The sequence below is a fragment of the Camelus dromedarius genome, chromosome 23, assembly GCF_036321535.1.
Source record: "Camelus dromedarius isolate mCamDro1 chromosome 23, mCamDro1.pat, whole genome shotgun sequence".
Lineage (NCBI taxonomy): Eukaryota > Metazoa > Chordata > Mammalia > Artiodactyla > Camelidae > Camelus > Camelus dromedarius.
Genome location: NC_087458.1, coordinates 16,932,869 through 16,955,150, shown reverse-complemented (window position 1 = coordinate 16,955,150; position 22,282 = coordinate 16,932,869). Strand labels below are relative to the sequence as shown.

The 22,282-nt window shown below is 35.8% G+C and overlaps 2 protein-coding genes across 2 annotated transcripts in view; one reads left to right on the top strand and one right to left on the bottom strand.

Annotated features, from left to right (window-relative positions):
* Positions 1-294, top strand: part of CCDC181 (coiled-coil domain containing 181) — a 27,837-nt gene extending 27,543 nt beyond the window's left edge. The window contains exon 8 of the mRNA XM_064477963.1: positions 185-294. The gene's annotated coding sequence lies outside the window, so the exon portion shown is untranslated. The remainder of the gene's footprint in view (positions 1-184) is intronic.
* On the bottom strand, positions 292-22,282 carry BLZF1 (basic leucine zipper nuclear factor 1). Its single transcript, XM_010984476.3, has 7 exons — positions 21,978-22,282; positions 20,952-21,030; positions 12,172-12,611; positions 10,610-10,809; positions 7,439-7,567; positions 5,933-6,152; positions 292-1,669 (listed from the first exon to the last, which is right to left on the bottom strand). The coding sequence occupies exons 2-7, from the start codon at positions 20,980-20,982 to the stop codon at positions 1,484-1,486; spliced, it is 1,206 nt and encodes a 401-aa protein (XP_010982778.1). The 5' UTR covers positions 20,983-21,030; positions 21,978-22,282; the 3' UTR covers positions 292-1,483.

The window sequence follows — 22,282 nt, the reverse complement described above, 5'->3', positions numbered from 1 at the left end:
TATCTTCCCCTATTCTGTAGGATGCCTTTTCATTCTGTTGTTTATTTTGCTGTGCAGAGGTTATATTTTTCATGAAGTTTATTTTTTTCTTTTGCTATACTTCTGGTGTCATATCCAAGAAATCACTGCCAAATTCAATGTTATAAAGATTTTTCTCTATGTTATTTTCCAATTTTTATACTAGGTAAACCTAAAGGAAAGGCTGAAGAATCAGTTGTAAATGGTATAAGCTGGATGAAGACTTAAACTAAACCACATCATTCTGGGGGGGAAAAAAATCAATATTCAAACTGAAGAAGGTAGAGAATTTTATTGCCACTTCAAACTATAACTCAGATGAATCAGACCAAATAAAATATCATTAAGTTGATACTAAAATTGTTATTTGACCAGATTTGTCTTTTAAAAGAATTTCTTTTCTGAGAAGTACTTCTGCAGCTAATTATAGTAATTTGGCATAAACATTTTGTAGACATTTTTAAAGGCCAATACAAGGGTGTTTTATGATGACCCATCATAAATAAATAATAATATATATTACATAGTAAAAACTGAATTGCAGTTTTGAGTCTGTACAAGTTTTAGAAAGGTCCTACTTTCTCCACCCTATTTCCTAAGTATCAAATTGGATATTCCTGTTGTGTTGTATTTGCCAAAATGAGCTCAATAGTTAAAATGTTTCTTCTACATATCAAGTGGCATCCATTGAAAATACGGAATCCCCTGCGAAAACCAACATGAGAACATGTTTTGCTCAAACATTTGTTAATGTGGCTCTAAAATACTTTAAATTTTCCTAACACATAGCACTTATTTTTAAAATAGTCCCCTCACCATAGTATTTCCATAAGACTCTTCTGTAGCCCTGGCACAAAATCACCAAAAAGGGAAAGGACTCCTCCCTCACTCCTTCCCCAACCCTTGCCAGCAACTTTTACTTTAGAGAGGGTCAGAAACCTTCTTCTGTAAAGGGCCAGACAATAAGTATTTTAGGCTTTGCTGGCCCCACAAACCGTGCTGTGTGTACTCAGTTCTGCTGCTGTAGCACAAAAAAACAACCTTAGACAACAGCAAATGAATGGGCATGGCTGCATGTGACTCAGGCTGCAGTCTGCCAGTCTTTGCTGTAGAGTACAAACTAAGTCTGCCCATGTAAAATGGATAGCAAGAGAAACAATACATTTGGGCCTAAAAGAAAGGTATACAATCTTTTTCTTTTAGTCCTTTAGGAAAACCATCATGTAATGCCTGGAAAGTATTCTCTACTTTAAATATATCTGTGCAGTTTCATTCTTTTCTTACCCTGAGATGTTTATTAAGAAAGGGTAATCTGGAGTCCAGTACATGAAATATCTATAGGGATATATATTATTTAAATAGAAAGTGATAATCCTTTTAGCATTAAAAGAACCCCAGCTCCCAAATAATAATGACTCTTGGGTAACAAGCAAGTGCCTGTAGTGTGCCTCCAACACGTTGAATGTTAAAGGGCAATAAGTTCTCCCTGGCAGTGATTGCAGCAATTGAAAGTTATATTTTCGTATCTAGTATAGGGATGAAATCGTCCAATATTTTTCTTTGTAGCAAGTAAGGTGGTTGGTGAAGACTCAGAAAATGGATTGTCAGGTGAGCTTTCTGTGCATGTAACTGGATCCAAAATACGGAGAACCTAAGGAAAATAAGAGGTAATGTCAGATGTGTGTGATAGGGACTTGGTTTTACTGACATATAAATACCAGTAAGTTCTATTTCATTAATGTGTAACTATGATAAAAAATAACATTTGATGAATTTGATTGATTAGAGAACTTAATGCCTTTTCTCAAAAAGCTCTAAATATAACAGTGATGTCTAGTTACTTTATTACCTAGGTTACCTATTTTTAAAAATAATGAAATTAATGTTTATGGAAACTGATGAAGATATATGAAAACATAGAAGAAAATAAGGTTATATCAATTCTACCTTACGTGATGTTGACTTTTATCCTTAAGCGGAAAGTACCCACTACCTTCCTCCTTTTGTCCTTCACTGAACTGCTTAGAACTGGGATTCTGCCTTCATTTGTCTACTGAAATATTATTTCAAAGTTTTTAATCATTTACTTGTAAAATCAATGCCTTTTCATTTCTCCTAATTTATATGCAGTTATTTTATGCTAACAATCGTGTTTTTGTTTCTGGATTCATGGAAACCATACTCTGAATTCTTCTGCTCTGACTTTTCCCGTTATTCCTTTACTGAGACCCACAACAGGAGGAACTCTTGGTTTGAAAAAATTCTCTGATTAAGGGCCAGGATAACATGTCTGGCTTATAAGTCCTGTTTCTCATGTTCATATTCTCCCAACCATCATTATACGAGGAGGATCGGTTATGTTGTGAAGGAGATGGGCACTGCAATTGGAAAGGAACTGGGAAAAGCAGTGGGGGAAGAGCTTTCTCTCTTTCTAAGTAAGTCTTATTCAAAAGAGCTTTTAGAAATGGCTGGAGATGCCTGTTTCCCCAGCATTCATTCTGTCCAGCAGGTTTTTTTCTTTCTAAGTCACTAATGTACCCAAAGAGCCACGGTTAATTTAAGAATGTCCTGGCATCATTTAAGAGGCACCTTTCCATTTCAGGACCTCTATTTTTCTACTGGATTACTGCTATTTTCAATTTAGTTTCTGAGATGCTTCCAATTTTATGGAAACTTGGTTAGGTGCTAGAGGACAAACAAAGATCAAATGCTTACCTTAAAGTTGCATATAAATTTGGAAGGGGAAATAAGAAAAGTATCCCAATACTCTATGTATGTTATTACGTTATGTGCCCTTAGAGAGAGAAGCAAAATGCCAAAGGAATACAGTGAAAGGAGACTGAGATAACAGCATAGATAGAAGACTTAGATTTTAGCCTGAAGGTGAGAGGGAAGGATTTTAGGCAGGGTGCCTTTCAGAGACATGGCTCTATACACAACTGATGGATGAGGGAAGGGGTGGGCATGAAAGCAGACATAGGGAAACAGAGAAAGTGAGTTTACTGCAATAATCTAGCTAAAAAATGGTGACCTTGAAGCAATGTGGCTGAAAGGTCCAAGAGACACTAAGGAAATAGGACTGTCTGTCAGTTTTGTTCAGTGAGAGAATATATGGTGGATAGAAGATTGGGAGAAGGGGATCTAGACCAAGTCCTGAGGCTACGCAACATTGTACAGTGAAACAGAATGGTCAGAGAAAAGAGAAGAGCCAAGAGGGTGTAGCGTTACATAAGCCAAGGGAAGAGAGTGTTTCAGGGAATCAGGAGTAATTATACCAAATGCTACTGCCTGCTACTGAGTAGGCAGCCATGTAATTTCCCAACAAAAAGAATAGAAAAGGAGAAACAGGGTTTTAAATGAAGATGATGAGTTTAGTTTTAAGAACTGATTCATTCAGTAAGTAGCTGAGCACCTACTGTGTACAAAGGTTTATGCCAGACCTCAAGGAAACAAGACATAGTGCGCACCCTTAAGGAGCTTACAGTTTGGGAGAGAGATGGGGAATCCAATTGCAACTTAACACAGTAAAGACCTATACTAGATATATGTACAAAGTGCAATGGAAGCCTGCAGGAAGGAGCATCTAGGTTTGCCTGTGGGATTCAGGGAAGGCTGATTCTTAAAGGCAGTATAGTGGTTGGGCCAGGAGAGAGATGCTGGGAGTATGTACAGAGACATGAGATACAGTGGTGTACCCATCGAATGAGAGTGGTTAACACCGCTGGCACATGAAGTGCAGTGGGCAGGGACACCTGGGAAAAGATCTCAGAGAAGGGGAGATGGAATAAAGATTATGAGAAGCCTTCTGAACAATATGAAATAATTCAGATTCAATAATGGAGACTGGGAGCCCTCTGAACAGGAGTACCGAGATGATGGAATTGTTTTTTTTTTAAAACTGAAGTATAGTTGATTTACAATGTTGTGTTCATTTTTGGTGTACAGCATAGTTATTCAGTTGTAGCTATATATAAAAACTCTCTGTCCAGGAGAGGATGGCCTGGATGCAGGTAAAAAGCAAGGCAGGAACATTGGTTCCTGGAGGAGGCTGTTGCTAAAGTCTAGTGTGTAGATCAGGTGTTTGAACTTGGGAGAGGGGATAAATTAGAATGAACTGATAGGATTTGTAAAGGCAACAGGATTAGGGGAATGAAGGCAATAATAAAAATGACAGCCACTATCTACTGAGAAATGACTATACTACATTGGAAACTGCTAAGAAGTCACAAGCATAAAGCTCTGGGATTAGGATAATCCCTAGAGAATGTAGAAAGCATGTCATGTAAGGAAAGGCTCAAGAGTAGGCACAGGAAGAGGATGCCCCCCTCCCTTCAGATACTGAGAAAGAATGCTCACAGAGATAGGGAGAGCTGGGAGGGTATGACATTTCAGAAACCGAGGGAGTTTGAAAAACACAGGGAACAGGTTCCTATGGGATATCACCATTTAAAGGAGAAAAAAGTCTGTGAAGAGTTCAGAGAGGCAGCATGAGGTTCAGGTAGGACTAATGTCACATAAGTAAAGGGAGTATCAAGGAAGCCGTGCTAGATACAGTAAAACATGACAAAGTATTTAAACATTCATGACCTTTCTAAGAGTACTTTTTGAGAACAGTGGAACTGGAAGTTGACTGATAAGCAATGGCAGGAGGTGAGGAATGGATGGTATGTAAGTGGACATAAGTATGGACAACTTGTTCATGAGCCTTGGCGTGAAGGGAAGGTGATAAGGCCATATACAGAGAACTTGGGATAGAGGGAACACTTTTCTTGTTTACATGGGAGACACTGGGCATGTTCTTAAGCCAAAAGGAAAGGGCCAAAAGAGGTAAGTAATTGTTGGTAGGAGGCCTGCTGAGCCTGGAGGGAGTGCTGTGGCTTGGAGAGGAGGAGGGGAACCTTCTCCAGTGAGAGAAATAAATGGAAGGCTGGTTGCCATACAGCTAAGCTTCTAGATGCCAAGTGGGACCTTGAAGGAATTTTCTGCCTCTGCCCTCTTTTTCTTCTGTAAATTAGAAGCCAAAGTCATCTGCTGAATCTGGGTAACAGTTGGATGAATACAGAAACAAAGAAGGTAAGCAGCTGAAGTGACACAGGAGTGGGATTTTCAGGGTAACCGAGAAAAGGATAAGGGAGAAAGGCACTTAGGAATGTAGTCTAGGCAAACTATGGCAGGAAAATCGGCCAGGAGAGTGAGCTGATGAGATGAAGAAAACATGCAGGGATCAAGGGAATAAAAATTATGATGTAATCAAGGAACAAGGGTATTCAGAATTAAAGAATTAGAGCTGGGAAGAAAAGTTGAGATCACAGATCATGGAGAGAGAGATGTGAGCTGAAGACTTTAAAAGTAGAAAAGTTCTGGTTAATGGCAAGTCCTATAATGGGGACATGGGAGTCGGACATCGAGTGTAATGAAAGTGAATTTGGTGTGGTTGTAGGGCTGTGAGTCCACAGTATTTGACAGGTCATATGCATGAACCCTGAATTCACCCAGGACTGTAGATCCCAGGTCTATATTAATTGATTCTGTAGTATTTGGCACATTCCCATCTCTGTGGGAAAAACAAATAATGTCTAAGATGAGAAATAAACAATTATCTACTCATTATTACTAAATTTAAAATTTTTATAGTGGTTTTCATATCAAAATGAGCTTAAGAAAAGGATTATCACTGGTTCTGTAGCTAAAAAATATGCAATTACAGCTTTTCTCTTTAAGAATAATTATGTTTGAGAAAATTAAAGCTCAGAGGAGGAAACAATTTTCTCCAAGATCATTTGCTCATCAGCATGAGAACCAGGTTCTGATCCCGTATTTCCTAACTCCCAGTGCCAAGCACTTTCCATTATTACATGTCACCGTTCAGTACAGACTTAGAAGTTCCACAGATCATGAAAGAGAAATACTTTACCGTTTCAGCCATTTTTTCTGCTGGGGTGCTGCAGAATTCAACTGTTGATGGAATCTTTTTTTGACCATTAGTGCCAACATTTCCCAGAAGGTGAGACTTTACTGCTTTTGCCAACTTGTGATTCGTTAATGCTAGTTCTGCTGTGCTGTGCGGCTGTGCGCTGGGGTAGTAAGTCTGTTCTCTTCCCCACTGCAAGGAGACTAAGAGCTCTTCTAACAGTCTGCAGAGAACGCACGTGAACACTGAACATTAGCAAGGATGCTGAATAAATGAGAAACATGTTTCTGAAATCCTACAGTATCTTTCTCCCCTATCTTTCTCTCACAGTTCAATAAGTCAGTAAGTCTGATAAAATAACTTAGATTAAAGCACTTATCAATCTTATGGTTATCTGGAAATCACTCAACAAATAGGACCTTTTTTGGCTACCATATTTTAGCATAGGTATACTAGTATACTCATACAGTATTATAGAAGTACTAGAAACTTGTTTGTTTGTTTTTTTGGTGAGGGTTGAACCCAGAACCTCGTGCATGCTAAGCATGCACTCTATCACTGAGCTATACCCACCTCCCATACTACAGAACGACTGATTTGATTTGTGCATTTATTGAGATAATCATACAGTATATATAAATTTTTTTTTTCGTGAGTTACATTGGTTGATTTTTAAATGATAAACCAACTTATAATTCCTGGGATAAAAACTACTTGGCCATGATGTATAAACCTTTTTATATATTCTTAGATTTGATTTACTAAAATTCTGTTAAGGATTTTTGCATCTATGTTCCATTAGAGATATTGGCCTTATTTTCTTATAATGCCTCTGTCTGGTTTTGGTAGGTATTAAGATGATGCTGGCCTCATAAAATGAGTTGGAAATTGTTCCCTTCTTTATTTTCTAAAACAAGTTTGTGTAAATTTGGTTTTATTTTTTCCTTAGATGTTTGTTAGTATCTACCAGTGGATCCATGTAGGCTGGAGTTTCCTTTCTTAGGAGGTTTTTAACTATAAATTCAATTGTTTTAATAGGTTAGGGCTATTCAGGTTATCTGTTCTTTAATACTCTTTGGTAGTTTGTGTCTTTTAAGGAGTTTGTCCATTTGAGTTGTTGAATTGACTGGCACAGAGTCGTTTATAATATCCCATTAATACCTTTCTATGTCTATGGAATCTATAGTGTATGCTTCTCCTCATCCCTGATGCTCGTCATGTGTATCTATTTTTCCCCTGATTATACTGCTACAAGTACAACCAAAACCTACTTTTAAATCCAGAGGTTTCTTCTATTACAGATATAACTAATTCTCTCCCCAGTTAAGAATATAAGGGGCATGCCTTCTGTTTTCTTAGTCTTCCTCCTTCCCTTGGGCATCTATCTTAAAATGCTACTCAAAGTATGTGCTCCATAAGTTATTAAATGTATAAATACTAAAGAACTATCTCAATAACAAATATTGCAGGAGAAAGTAGAAGAGTTCAGAATGTAAAGAAGTGCCATACTTCTGGGTAGATAGCATTTCCGGACGAAACTGTTCCCGTTCACTGAGGAGATCCTGTATGGCACTCTGTGCATCACGGTTTTGACGCTGTAAAACCGCTCTCGAGTTGGTTAACTCATCTGCCATAACCCTAGAAAAGATTAAAATCTTACTTATAAATTCTCTGAAATGTAAAGAAGTTAACATACTATCTTTGTGGCTGTCATTTTTTGAAAACTCACAAAAAAGATTTAATGTTGTCAAATGATTTCTCAGTTTTTAAACCTTCACTAAAAACCATTTAAAATTTTTATGAGCTTACATATGACTTAATAAGAAAAAAACAAACAACCCAATCCAAAAATGGACAGAAGACCTAAACAAGCAATTCTCCAAGGAAGAAATACAAATGATCAATGGGCACACGAAAAAATGCTCAATATCACTAATTATCAAAGAAATGCAAATCAAAACTACAATGAGGTATCACCTCACACCAGTCAGAATGGCCATCATTCAAAAGTCCACAAATGACAAATGCTGGAGAGGCTGTGGAGAAAAGGGAACCCTCCTACACTGCTGGTGGGAATGCAGTTTGGTGAAGCCACTGTAGAAAACAGTGTGGAGATTCCTCAAAAGACTAGGAATAGACTTACCATATGACCCAGGAATCCCACTCCTGGGCATATATCCAGAAGGAACCCTACTTCAGGATGACACCTGCACCCCAATGTTCATAGCAGCATTATTTACAATAGCCAAGACATAGAAACAGCCTAAATGTCCATTGGCAGATGATTGAATAAAGATGATGTGGTATATTTATACAATGGAATACTACTCAGCCATAAAAACAGACAACATAATGCCATTTGCAGCAACATGGATGTTCCTGGAGAATGTCATTCTAAGTGAAGTAAGCCAGAAAGAGAAAGAAAAGTACCATATAAGATCGCTTATATGTGGAATCTAATAAATAAATGAATGAATGAATGAATGTATAAATGAATAAATGAATAAATAAATACAAATCAGAAACAGACTCACAGACATAGAATACAAAATTGTGGTTGCCAAGGGGGCGGGGGGTAGGAAGGGACAGACTGGGATTTCAAAATGTAGAATAGATAAACAAGATTATACTGTATAGCACAGGGAAGTATATACAAGATCTTATGGTAGCTCACAGTGAAAAAAAATGTGACAATGAATATATATATGTTCATGTATAACTGAAAAATTGTGCTCTACACTAGAATTTGACACAACATTGTAAAATGACTATAACTCAATTAAAAAAAAAAAGTTTAAAAATAAATAAATAAATAAAAAACCAAAAACATGAGTTCAGAAAGATACATGCAAAACATTAAATAAAATAAAATGTTTATAAGCTTAGAACTCATTAAAGGGACTCAATTAAAATATTTGTTTACAAAATGACAATTAACTTTCTTAGATAAAGAATTTGGAACGTGCTTTAAGTTTACTCTAGATTAATCAAATTTTGGAAAAAATGACATTAATTAGATATTTTTAAATACAGAAAATTGTATAGAAAACTAAAAATGTATTATTTTCTACCATTCAATTACCTCTTTGTCCTTAGAAAAATATTAAATTAATATAGGAAGCTTTTATAAAAGGAAAACTAAGTTTTTCCTCTTATCCAGGATCCCCCTCCTTTTATAATCAGTAATCAATAAAGTATCCAATACATTTTTCTAGAAAAAAAAATGTATGTGTACATCAACATAAAAGTATGTGTAAAAATATATTCATTTTATTTATAAAAAAGGGATTATTTAATAGAGACTTTTCGATAGTTTGCTTTTTTCACCTAATAATTTATCTCGGTGACTTTTTCGTATTAGCACACAGAAAGCTTTCTCATTCCCTTTTAAAAAAAATAAACAGCTTCATGTTTTCTTCTGAATGGATGTACCAAAATTCATTTAACCAATTCTCTCTATTGATGAAACTGAAGCAAAATTTTCAAGTATTTTTTATCAACTGAAAATCTTAAAACTAAAATTAAAGGCTCTGACCAAAGTAGCCATTGAATTCCTTAAAATGAAAATAATTTTGATACTGAAAGATTAAATCAACTAAAATATCAGTGAAGTTAGGTTTAATTATTACTGCCCTTAGAATGTTACTATCAGCATTGATGTGAATGTTAAATAAAAAAAAGTAATCTGTAAAATATGTGCATGATTTGCCTCAAACTGTTCAATGAGAATAAAGTCATTCTAAGTCAATAAACAGTAAATTTCTCCAAATAGCATCCTATATTAGCACAATTAGAAACAAATTATTTCAAGAGGGTAATAAATTACTAGATAGTATCACAGATATTAAGACATGAAGAAATGATTCCCTAAAAATTTATTCATTACAATCAGTGATTCTTAAGGTATAGCCTATAAACCTTTGGTGTTCTGTGAGAAATCTCCAAATGATTAAATTTAAATCAATAGTTATTAAACTATTACATGAGAAGCACTTGGCAAAGCACTGGAAATACATAGGTGGATAACACCCAGATCCTATTCTCCAGTAACTTAACATTGGAGGGAGGAGGTAAATAAACAAAGACTCGTAATATATAAGAGAGCTTCCCAACTACCAGTATGTCCCTGGGCCTGGACTAGGGCCCTGGGGTTCTCCCCCGTTGGAAAGTAGCCTCATGCAGTACGCTGTACAGATGTTAGCATTTTCTATCTGTGCATGGAGAGAAAAGGATAGGAAGCTCTATGACGTAGTTAAGTGAGCTATGAGAACAGAGCATGAGGGACAAATAATATTACTTTATGGAGTGGCAATGATATTTGAGTTCTCCAGATAGAAGGTGGGGAAAAATACTTCTAAAAATATTTTAATATTTATTAGATATCTGAATTTACAGTTTTGCTTTGGTCTTAAATATCGGAGTAGGAGTGATTTCCACTACAGAAGAAAGAATAACTCAGAATTCTGGAATGAGAGAGGATCTTTATGCTATCACTTTTCCATTTAAGGAGATGCCAGGACCATCCAGAGAAGGGAGAGTCCGCATCTTAAATAATACATGAGGTACTTTGACAATCTGAGTAAGACATTTTCACACTCCAATCTATTTTCTTGCATTATGGGTCAAAGATCTGATAGAGCAAAAACTAGGAAATGAAATACTATTTAAAGAAGAAAATACCTGCTCGCGAGGAATTTACTTCGCCACACGTCGCACTGTATCGACATGCGTTCTAACTGTTCAGAAAGTTGAGCTATGTTTCGACCTAGGGTTTCATTTTCTAAAATAAGTTGATTTTTCTCACGGGATAGACGTTCAAAGTGATACTGAAGATCATCTCCAACCGAAGCCACCAGCAGCTTTTTTAACTCACGGTTGACCTAGAGGAAAATATGACCAATACAACAAGCTCAAAGTAACGTCAGTGACTTTAATGTAGCAAAGTAAACAAAAGAGAAACTGTGTTTCCTGTAATTTGGACCTCCATTACTAAAAATGTATATAAAAAAGTGATATTAAATATTTAAGTTTCATAATATATACAGGCCACATCTATCTCTATCTCTATATACCTATCAATCTGTAGTCCCTGTGGATATAAACTGAGCCTCTTTTTATAAGAGTACAAATAATTACCATAAAATTACAAACTGCTCTAGGCAACACTTAAGGGCAAAAAATTAGTAAACTAAACCAATAAATTTTGCTAAAAAATATGACAGAATGTTTTATATATTTTTAAATCATTTTCAATGTTTAAGAATTCATGTCTTTGTGCTCTAGGATTTTTACTTTCAAGAATTTAAGCAAAGGAAGTAATTCAGGATGTCTATAAGCATGTTCTTAATGTAAAAAGTTAAAACATAAATGTCCAATAAAAGGTATTGGTGCAGCCACGGAAGAACACTGTTGCTACTAATGATATTTTAATAGAATAGTCCATGATCTGGCAAAATATTAATAACTAAAAAAAGTTATAAGGCAAAAATGGACTCAATATGTATAATTATGTATTTATAGTAGGATGGTACAATAATACGTGATAGTATTTTCATTATTTTTGCTGTATTTTCTAAAATGTTCTAAGTAAATATGTACTACTTTTGTTAATTTGAAATTAGTTATTTAAAAATATATTATAATATATTATTAAATATATTAGAAACATATTTGGGTAAGAATCATTAATCATGGTGTCACAAAGGCTAACATCTAGTAAAAAGATGTATAATCTAACAGAGAAACAAAGTAGAGGGTGGTAAGGCTATGTTGACTAAGATCTAAAGACTAAAGAAACAGAATCAAGCACTATAAATAGTTTTCCACTTACAGTGAATATACAGATACATTTACCACCATTCTCTTTATTCCAAGTATTATCTACACATAGGCAAAAATACTTGGAATTTATGATCCTTATAGCAAGGATTACTAGCTAGTCTGACTTGGTCAGGCATCTCTGGTCTGCAAGTTCGTAACTGTCACCTCCTTTACACCTTATAGGTGTTCTTATCCAAAGTACCTCATACTTCATTTTCAACCAGGTTTAGAGTTTAAGTTCCCAACATAAACTAGTTCTATTAGAGGCACTATGAATGAGAAACTTAAGAGGAAGCTTTTTAGATAAATGACAAGCTGTAAGAAATGATGTTCCAAGAGGAAATACAGTTTTCCCACGTGCAGGCGTAGAAGGCCCAAGCGTAAAGAGCAGCGCTCATTAAAGCTATTAAGGCTGTTCTTACCTCGGACTGTACTCTCAGCTGGTTTGAAAGACCTTCTTTGTCCTGCAGTAACCTCCTTTCAGAGTTCTTAAGCTTTTCCAGTACATTCTTTACCTCGGAAAGTTCCTTTCTGGGTTCTACGGCTCCCTCCAACTGGCCGAGGAATTCTCCTTTATGATGTCCCAGAGACTTCACCTTTGCGTTTTTGTTGGGAATGTCATGGATTATAGCGGCTTTGGGAACTAATATTCTTACAGCTTCGACTTCCACTGCTTTCTCAGCGAGAATCTTCCCTAGCTGAAGAACTCCTGGGCTCTCTGATGGAACTGCTTTCTTCCGTGGACTCTGAAGGATGTGATGCTTTATAGGTTGGATTCCAGAGGTAACTTCAATGGATTTAGGTGGCTCCTCAGTTTCCATTCCATCTCCCGCTCCTCGGATTGGAGTTGAAGTAAGGAGGACTATAAAAAGGAAAACAAAACATACACTACTGGCTGAAAAGAAATGCCAGGAAAATGCCAAGGCCTGCTTTACTCACATTCAGAATTACTGCCACTAAAAAAAAAAAGGCAAAAATGTAGAGTAAAAATTAACAAAATAATCATGTGTTAACAAAACCTGAACAAAGTCTTACAAGTTCAAATTTAGTAAATGGTTTCTCTCTTGGTAGAAAATGCAAGGGATTTGGATATACGGTATTTGGTTCCAGCTTCTACCTCCTAGTATAATCCTAGGTAAATAACCCTTCATGAATCTCTAATTCCTAATCTGCAAAATGGAGATGGTAACAACTATGCTACAGGGTGTGGTAAGAAAGAATGTAATAAATCAAGTTCCTGGCACACTGTGGACCCTCAATAATGTTAGTTAAATATAAAAATATAAGCTATAAATATAAAATAAATTATTTTCCCTCATATAAGCCAAAGCTATCTTGCCATCCTGAGTTCAGAGAACCTTTGGAAGGCAGCTATGCTCATCACTATACTACCATTGCTCCAGCCAAATAACAGAAATATTTGTTTCTTTTCTCCTATTTTACCTTACCTCAAATTGAGTAGTGTAAGAAGAACTTCATTGAGTCACCTTTCTCCAAGAAAGGGCTAACTTCACTAAGTGACTCAAGAAAATGAGTGGTTTAGAGCTTAGAAAGAATGGAGGATATGCTAGAACGAGATGCTGCAAACCTTGGGAAGGAGGCTGAGATGACACCTAACCTACATGGAGTTCCAAAATTAGTCCATCCAGAAATATCCCTATGAGCTACAAGTTAGAGGCCTTGCTATTTTACAAGTCCAGCATACATTTGAGAAAATGGAGGCCAAAGCCTATGAATAGTAATAATAATTAGCTTTTATTCTATTTACTATGTGCCAAGGACTCTTCTAAGTCCTTCAAGATGCATCAGTATCATTTAATTTTTACAAGTCTCATGAGGTAAGCACAGCAGTACCCATTTTGTAGACAGAAGCAGAGGCTGTGAAAGGTTAAATAGCTTGTCCAAATCATCAGTGTCAAACTGGGATTTGAGTCCAAATCTGAATCCAGAGCTAAGCTGTTAATTGTTCTGGGAGGCCTTCACAAACCAAAACTACTGTCCCATCAACTGAACTTACTGTCTCTGCTAACAACCCTATTTTATCAGTCTGCAAAAGCCCACAGAATTTATATAACAGTCACAGTGAGCTTAAACAAATGCAGATCTGTGCTGCATCAAACCCCTGAGTGGCTTCCCATCACTGTCAGGACAAAGACTAAGATCCTTACCATGGCCTATGTGGCCCTCGGTGATCTGGCCCTCTGTTTATCTCCAGGGTCTCAACTTACGCCATTCACTCCCTCAGATACTCCCTCACTTCCAGCCTTACTTATTTTCTTTTAATGTCTCAATGGCAGCAAAACCTTCCACTTCCTCTGAAGACACTTTTTCTTGGAATATTCTTGCTAACTCCCTCTCCCCTACTCATACTGCAAATCTCAGTTCAACCTTTCCTAAGGGAAGCCCTTCTCTCATCTTCCATGATTAGGCTAGGTTCCTTGTTTATATACTCCTACAGCAAAGACCCTGCATTTCTCTTTTTACTATTTATCAAAATGGTAAATAGGCATTTTTTTTCAGTGTAATTAATTATATCCTGCCTGTGTCTTCTACTAGGATATAAGTTCCATGAGGGTAGGAACTGTGTGTCTCTTGCTAACCACTATATTCTTAGTAAAGTGCCTTGCACCCAGGATTCTCTAATGCATGAGAACAAGGGGAGGTGGATGAGATGAGCACATACAAGATGTGATAATGATAAACTTCTGAGTTTCACAGGCAGCAAACATGCTGCTTGGTGCCTAATACTGGTGAGACATTGTGTGAAGTAGTGGGGACCTCTACGCACAGAAATTTGAGGAGAGAGGACATATATGTAACAAAGTAACATGTATCACTGGGTAATATATAATAAGTGCGAAGTAAGTGGTAGAAAAATATTTCTATAGAAATTTGATTTCTACAAAAGTGTTACTTAACCCTAGTTTTAAAAAAAAAGCCAAAGTATGTCTTTAGTCTCAGTTACTATTAGTTATCAGTACCATGTTCTGCTCAATTAAGTATTATAATTATTAATTAATTCATGCTAATTATAGATTAACCATGTTTTGCCATAACCCATGCAATTATGAGAACAATCAATTTGATTAGGGCAATAATGAAGTCTTATTAAAACTAAACCTTTCTTAAGAATTTCTTAAATACAAAGCCATATAAAAGAGAGATTACATAATATATAAACATTCCAAATTCAAACAGACTCCTGTCACCTTGGTTTCTGGATCCTGGCCCTAGAAATGGAATTCTCCAGCAAAGAACTTTAAGAAATGGTAAGCTTGCTCAGGCTAATGTTAACAACAACAACAACAACAATAAAGCTATGAAAAAATTACCTATCAAGATGTTTTACAGCAAGGAAAATACCTATCAAGAATACTCTTCTTAGGTTTATTTATTAGGTTTCCCCTTTTTAATGAGTTTATTTTTCCTCTTCCAAACTTTGTTATATACATACAGAAACTACAGAGTAGAACAGGTTATCTTCATACACAATCACATATCTTCTAGTTTCTATTAATATTTTTAAAAACATTACATTATTAAAAGATAGTAAGAAAAAATTACCTATATCCTCATAACTCTAAAATGACTTTCCATTACTTCAAATTTCTTCAATATTTTTTATACTTATAATTAACTTTGTAAGCTTAATTTATTTTTCCAGTTTGCTAGTCTTCATAGTTTTCATTTTATGATTGCATTATTCCTTCAAGTTAATATAGCACTATTTAATAAATTATTATCCTACTGTTGGCTATTTAGACTCCTTCCAATTTTTCATTATAAAAATGCTTTAGTGAGTATTTTATGCCTATAGGTTTTTCCTCAACTTTTAAATTACTTCTTTTGAATAAATTCTCAAGAACATAATTAATGTGCCAGGTAAAGATCTGCATTGTCAAACTGCCTCACGAAATAACTCTGTCAATGTGTCAGTAGGTCTATTACTTATGCCTTTACTTAGTTTTATTTATTTTTTGTGCAGGCACCATTCCTATGATCTAATGCAGAACTGAAAAGTAAATAATACATGTGAAGTGTTCAGAATGGTGTCTGGCATTGTCAGCACTCATTAAATGCTAGCTCCTATTGCTTTTACTATTATTCTTAAAAAAAAATCTCTAATCAACTTAGGATCTTAAGGGGAGAAAGAAAGCTTAAATAATGCCATAAAATGTAATTCTGACTTTTATTCTCTTATGCTAGAGTCTTACAAAGTTGTGTCACCAGACCTTATAACTATTTTTTCATTTAAGAGATTTTTTGGGGAGTTTTTCCTAGGTATGCAGCAATGTACTGGGGATCCTGAGTTATGTTAGTTAGACAGGACGTAGAAAGACATCTGAGGTACACTTAACGTGTTCTATTTAACAAAACATGTTACAACGGAATAAAATATTTTGTCATTTCTGTATTAAATACCTTAACTAAGACATACTTTGGGCTTTAGGACTGACTCTACTTTCAAAAAGACGAACAAAGGAACACTTCACAAAGTGAAATAAAGGGTTTGATATCTTAGTTCACGCTGTAGCACATTAGCACCTCGAAGGAAAATTTCCACTGAACTGTTCTAAAAGTGAAGGCCTATTCCCTTGCTCTTAAAATCTGGTTTTAAGTTTGTCTAACTCTGTCTAATGCAAATTTAATTTTATCACTAAGACACTCTGCCATTTAAGATGTAATGTGGCATCATAAACTATAAATTAATAATTAAAAAAACACAACAAAAAGACATATGAGAGCTATATCATTCAAGCCCACTGAAGCTGAAGAAACAAGAAGCAGGTGTGACATTTTGTTAGGGTTAAATACAATTTCTAGGCAAGCCATAGCATTTCTGAGTTGGAATTTTAGGTAATGGAGATTCAAGAACAAACCACAAAATGCTTAACATTAAATTTAAAAGGCAAAGAAACATTAATGGGTATTTAACAAAAATCTCTTTTTAAACAAAATATGTCATAAAATTCCAGTTGAGAAATTCAACCCACTTGGTTCAACCTCAATTTACTCTTCACTTTATTGAAACTGTTCTACTTACTCATCATTTATGGTACCAAAGTGGTACCATCACCGCATGGCAGCTCCCTCTCTGTAACAGCTATGCTTCTGGCTACTGTGCATGGGCAAGGGGGCACGTGGGAGTCAGAGCTTTACATGTCCTCCCCCGGTAACTTACTTTCATAATTCTATTTTCCCTGTGACACACATAGAAACCTTTATTACATACGCACTAGGCACAATCCAGGGCACATTCATGAGCGATTACCTTCTGCCAAGTGGGAAGACAACAATCTACGGTACCAGCTCCATAATTATGAGCAATGGCTGAGTAAAGCAAAACATCAAGGCCTATTCTTCTCCACTCTTTGAAGGGAGCCAACAAAACAATTCTTCAGTTATTACCAACATTAAGTTCCACCTGTGATCACTTATCAAAGAATTAAAACATCGAAGGTTTATGGCTCATTCCTACCGCCTTCCCCCCAAACTGGTGAAATGCAGGGGGAGACCAAATAACATTCTACAGCAGAGGTTGGCAAACTTTTTCCACAAAGGGCCAGACAATAAATATTTTAGGCTTCGTAGATCATGAGGTGAAATTCAGGGTACTACATAGGCATGTATATATAAAGAGAAAAAATAAAATTTTAAAGATAAAATTCAAAGTATAATAATAATGAGTAAAATTTTTCTTTTCTTTTTCTCTCGGTAATATAGGTCTAATAATGAGAATAGAGTTCTTTTTTATTTGGGATAACACTTGGCTTAAGTGGGATTCAAAGTTAGTGTTCCCTATTACCAAACTGCAAATATTCTCAGGAGGCCCAGGAGCCACAAATTACCAACTTTGCTCTAGAATACTGAGGCAAAAAGAATATCATTTTATAGTCTTTTATTAAATAAACATTTCTCCTTTTTTCATAAAACTGTAAATCTGTGAAGACATACTCAAAGTCAGCAGGATGGTGTAGTACAAAGAACACCAGACTACGAGTCAAAAACTTCAGTTCCTACTGCCACGCATTGTGCGACTTTGGTCAAATCACTTAACCTTACCCTCCCCTTATCCTTCAGTGCTTTGAGAATAATGCAAATATAAGAGTATTTTAAAGTAATTTGTTTCTCTCATGGACTAAACTGTTGAGAGCTTGTCAGGGTAGGGACTGACTCCTAATCTTTGTATCATCAACTATGAAATAGTGCTTGGTGCAGACAAGAAGTGCTCACTGACGTTTATCAATGTTAACATTAATACACTAGCAGGGAGGGTACAGCTCAAGTGGTAGAGCGCATGCTTAGCCTGCACGAGGTCCCGGGTTCAATCCCCAGGACCTTCTCTAAAAAAAATAAATAAATGAATAAACCTAATTCCTTCCCCCCTCAAAAAGAAAACACAAAAAGAAAAACACACTACCTAAAAGGTCTCATTTTAACAACCAATAACTAACTCATTTAAAAACTGCTTTATTTTTTTTTCCTCTACACTACATCATTAATTCCTAACTCAGTTATAATCTAACATACTTTTCAGAATGTGTTCAGATTCAGCTATAATACAGTTAAATAAATTAGGAATCATCACTCGGTAATTTTAGATCAATATTCTTTTAAATGTCACCAATATCACTTAACAAAGTTTAGTTACCATTAAATTAGAAAAACATATTATAGACATTGGACTTTAGAGTTAGGCCCACGTTTACTGACTTGGAATCCAAACATTCCTTTTGTCACAGGCTCCACAAATAAAGAGTTCCCTGGTCAAATAAGTGTGGGCAGTAATGCATACTAAATCTCTTTGGAGTTGCAGTGTACATTAGTACATTAAAGGATCTGAGAAGTCCTGTAGTATAATCTCTCCTTTGACCCAGAATTTCCCAAATTTATCTGCCCATGGAATTCTTTTTCACCTAATACTTATTAGTCCCCAGACCTAGGATTAAAAGTCAGACTATTTTATGGAATTATAAATATTTAAACATCTCAGACATTCCTAACCGCTCTACTTTCACTAACTGACTTTAATCTCCTTACTTCTAATTTCAACCTTGCTCCCAAGAAAACTTTTGGATTCAAATTCTAATTTTCTAGTTGTTCCTATTTATTGCATGTTTCCCTTTCAGAAACAGCCCTAGCAGCAAGGACACATCCCTCTCATGATGACAGTACTGCTCAGATGTCTGCTGAGAGGAAGTTCCATCCCCATTAAGCCAATCTTGTTTCTCTTCTGAGGCAATTATAGGAAATGCAGGCAACTGACAAATGTCAAGCATGGTAAGTGCACCTTTTCTCAGGTGATGCAATAGGAGTAACTCTTCTTCACTGACAACACTTAACATATTAAGTAGGATTAGGACTAATAGCTGAATTAGCTACCTTTGTAAAATTAAGATCGAATGAAATAATGTTTGTGAAAGTGCTTTATAACTCATTACAAACAGGTAACAACAAATAATAAAAAAGTTTAATTTCACTGAGGTCTTGCAATAACTTTTAATTACTAATGATATTGTCATATTTTGTTTTTGCTTTTTGCCAAGCACCATGCTAATTACTTTCATATTAGTTACCATTTAATTGCTCTTATTTCCCATTAATCCCAAGTTTATTACCTTCATTTCAGTTTCTGATTTGCTTATTCTAATACTTCATAAAAAGCCTCCCTGTGACTCTGATCTTTGCTTCCTTGCTTCCTAAGAACATTTAAACTCCCTTTAAAGAGTTTGCTGTTGGAGATTGGCTTGCTGCAAAACTGGCTTCTACAAAATAGTTTCCCATCTTTTACTGACTGCCCAAGAACTCACTCCACCCAAGAATAACCTGAATCAGGAGGAGCTCATTTTGGGACATGCTAAGACTGTTACCTATGTCTAAGTGAAGAATGCAGTAGCCTTTAAGGATCTGAATCACAAAGGAAGAGATGTGAGTTATAAATAGATTTGGAAGTCATTCTTACAGGTAATTACCGCAGCCCTGACAGAAGAAAACTAGGGCTGAAAAGAAACTGATTTTAAAAACACAAACCAGAAGAAGAGGAAGATGAAAAAGAAACTATAGCCAGAAAAAGGGTGTCCAATAGACCTTTCTGCAATGATGGGAATGTTCTATATGTGTACTTTCTAATACAATTGCCACCAGTCACATGTGGCTAGTGTAACTGAGAAACTGAATTTTTAATTTTTAAAAATATTAATTTAAACTCAAATAGCCCAGGCATGTGGCTGCACTGGACAATGAAGGGCCACAGAGTAGGTGGAAAATAAGAGTGAAGTCATGGAAATCAAGGAAAGTATTTCAAAAGGTGGGAATGATCAACAGTATGAAATGTTATACAAATGATAAGCAACACAGAACTAAAAAGTAACTAATGTGGATAGCAAGTGTTATGAGCTGAATTGTGTTCAGCCCCAAGTATTCATATGTTGAAGTCCTAATTCTCCATACCTCAGAATGTAACCTTATTTGGAAAGAGTCATTGCAGATGTAATCAATTAAGATGAGATTATACTGGAGTAGTGTGTGCCCCTAATTCAATATGACTGGTGTCTTTATAAAAAGGAGAAGTTTGGACACAGAGACATACACACACAGGCAGAATGCCATATGAACAAAAAGGCAGAGATCAGGGTGATGTGTCTACAAGCCAAGGAGTACCAAAAATTGCCAGCAAACCACCAGAAACTAGGAGAGAGGCCTGAAACAGATCCTTCCCTAGTGACTGCAGAGGGACTTCTAGGCTCTAAAACTGTAAGACAATAAATTTCTGTTGTTTAAGTCATCAGTTTGTGGTACTTTGTTATAGTAGCCATAACAAATCAATGCAATAAGAAAATGTCTTTTAAACTTGCTAGTTGTTTGTCCATCTACTTAAATCTTAAAAAATGTATATTCTTATTTATTTAAATCTAAATCTCCTGGTGGATAGAGAACATGGCTGTAAAACTTTCCTTTTACACTAAATGTTTAACAGTGGTAGTAATGTAATATATACTACCAAATAATGTTAATACTCAATTGTATATCTGAAGTACTGAGATGTAACCATTGCATTAAAAAACAAACATGAAGAAATTTGAAACACAAATAATTCCCAAGGGCTCTGTGAGATTTGGTTACCTGACTCAAACATTTCTTCATCCTATTGTCATAAATTTCACATTTTAAAAACAATTATCATCAAAAGAAGAACACTTACCTTTGGCTTCTAAACTTTCAAGAGTAGCCATCTTTTTTTAACAACTGAAAATGCACCCCAAGACTTCTACTGAAAAAACCTAAAAATGTATAAAATGAAAGAATTTAAACAATACCATATAAACACATTCGCTAAGTACCTGTAATTGAAATACTCTGATATTCTACTTGCTCCTGCATTCAGTAAACCTGCATTTAGCGAGTGCCCCTCATAGCCCTTTTCCACAGGTGATATTATATGGCTACCAAATGTCTCAAAAAAAAAAAAAAAATTAGGGGTGGTTTACTTTGAAATTTCTGTTTCACTGTATACTCTAAATGATCACCAGTACACTCTAAATTATCAGATGTGCGTTCTTAATTGTAGCTCAGCAATAGCACTGTAGTTACTGTAGGGGTTTTTGTATCATTGATATGACAGGAGGAATTTAAAAGTAATTACATTCTCTGGAGACATTACTACACTATTTTGTTCACTATATATATATATATATATACACACACACATATATATATATCAGAGAGGAGCTTCTGTTTAGATGTTTAACACACGACAAAAAATTCATGATAACTTAATTAGCAGTTCTGGGTAATAAAAATAAAATGGCAAAGTATATGCTTTTAGAAATGTATACATGGCCTTACGTATAGATTAAGGTTCAGTGGAGCACATGAGAACGAGGGTGACACTAACGCAGTGATTTATGAATATGATGAACTGGACACCAGAAGACAACCGGTTTCTACACAAAAACGATCACTCCTGACTACTGGATATAACTCGGCACAGCGTCTTCCATAACTACCTTCCTCAAAAGTCACAAACCCTCCTCCTAATGTTCTTAAAACAGGTCTGCAAATACCCTTGGAAAGAACAATGACGTTCCGTCCCTGCCTGAACAAGCCTGCCTGGAACAACAAACAACCTTTCCCTAAATCCAAAGCTACTTAACACCAAACCTCAACGCAGACCTCTGTGCCCGTCCAAAATCCCTACTTAGTTACACAAGCCCGTCCGTCGACTTACCTCTCAGATTCCTACTCTTCCTATCGCAGGGGGCCTCACTTTACAGGTTCTTCGGCTTAGTATCCCTGGGTTAACTTCCCCGCACACTCCTCTCACACTCCGAAACCGATCCGCCCAGGCCTTGGTGACATCAAACGTCTGGTTCACTACTAATCACTTCCGATTACTCAGGGTTTCCTTTCCGGAATGCTTTTCCCAAAGAAAAGGGTAATCACACTCTGTGCTTCATTTAAACTCAAATAACATAGAACATATGGTGTAAGACTTCAGGAGGTGAAAACTTGTTAAACCCTTATCAAAAAATA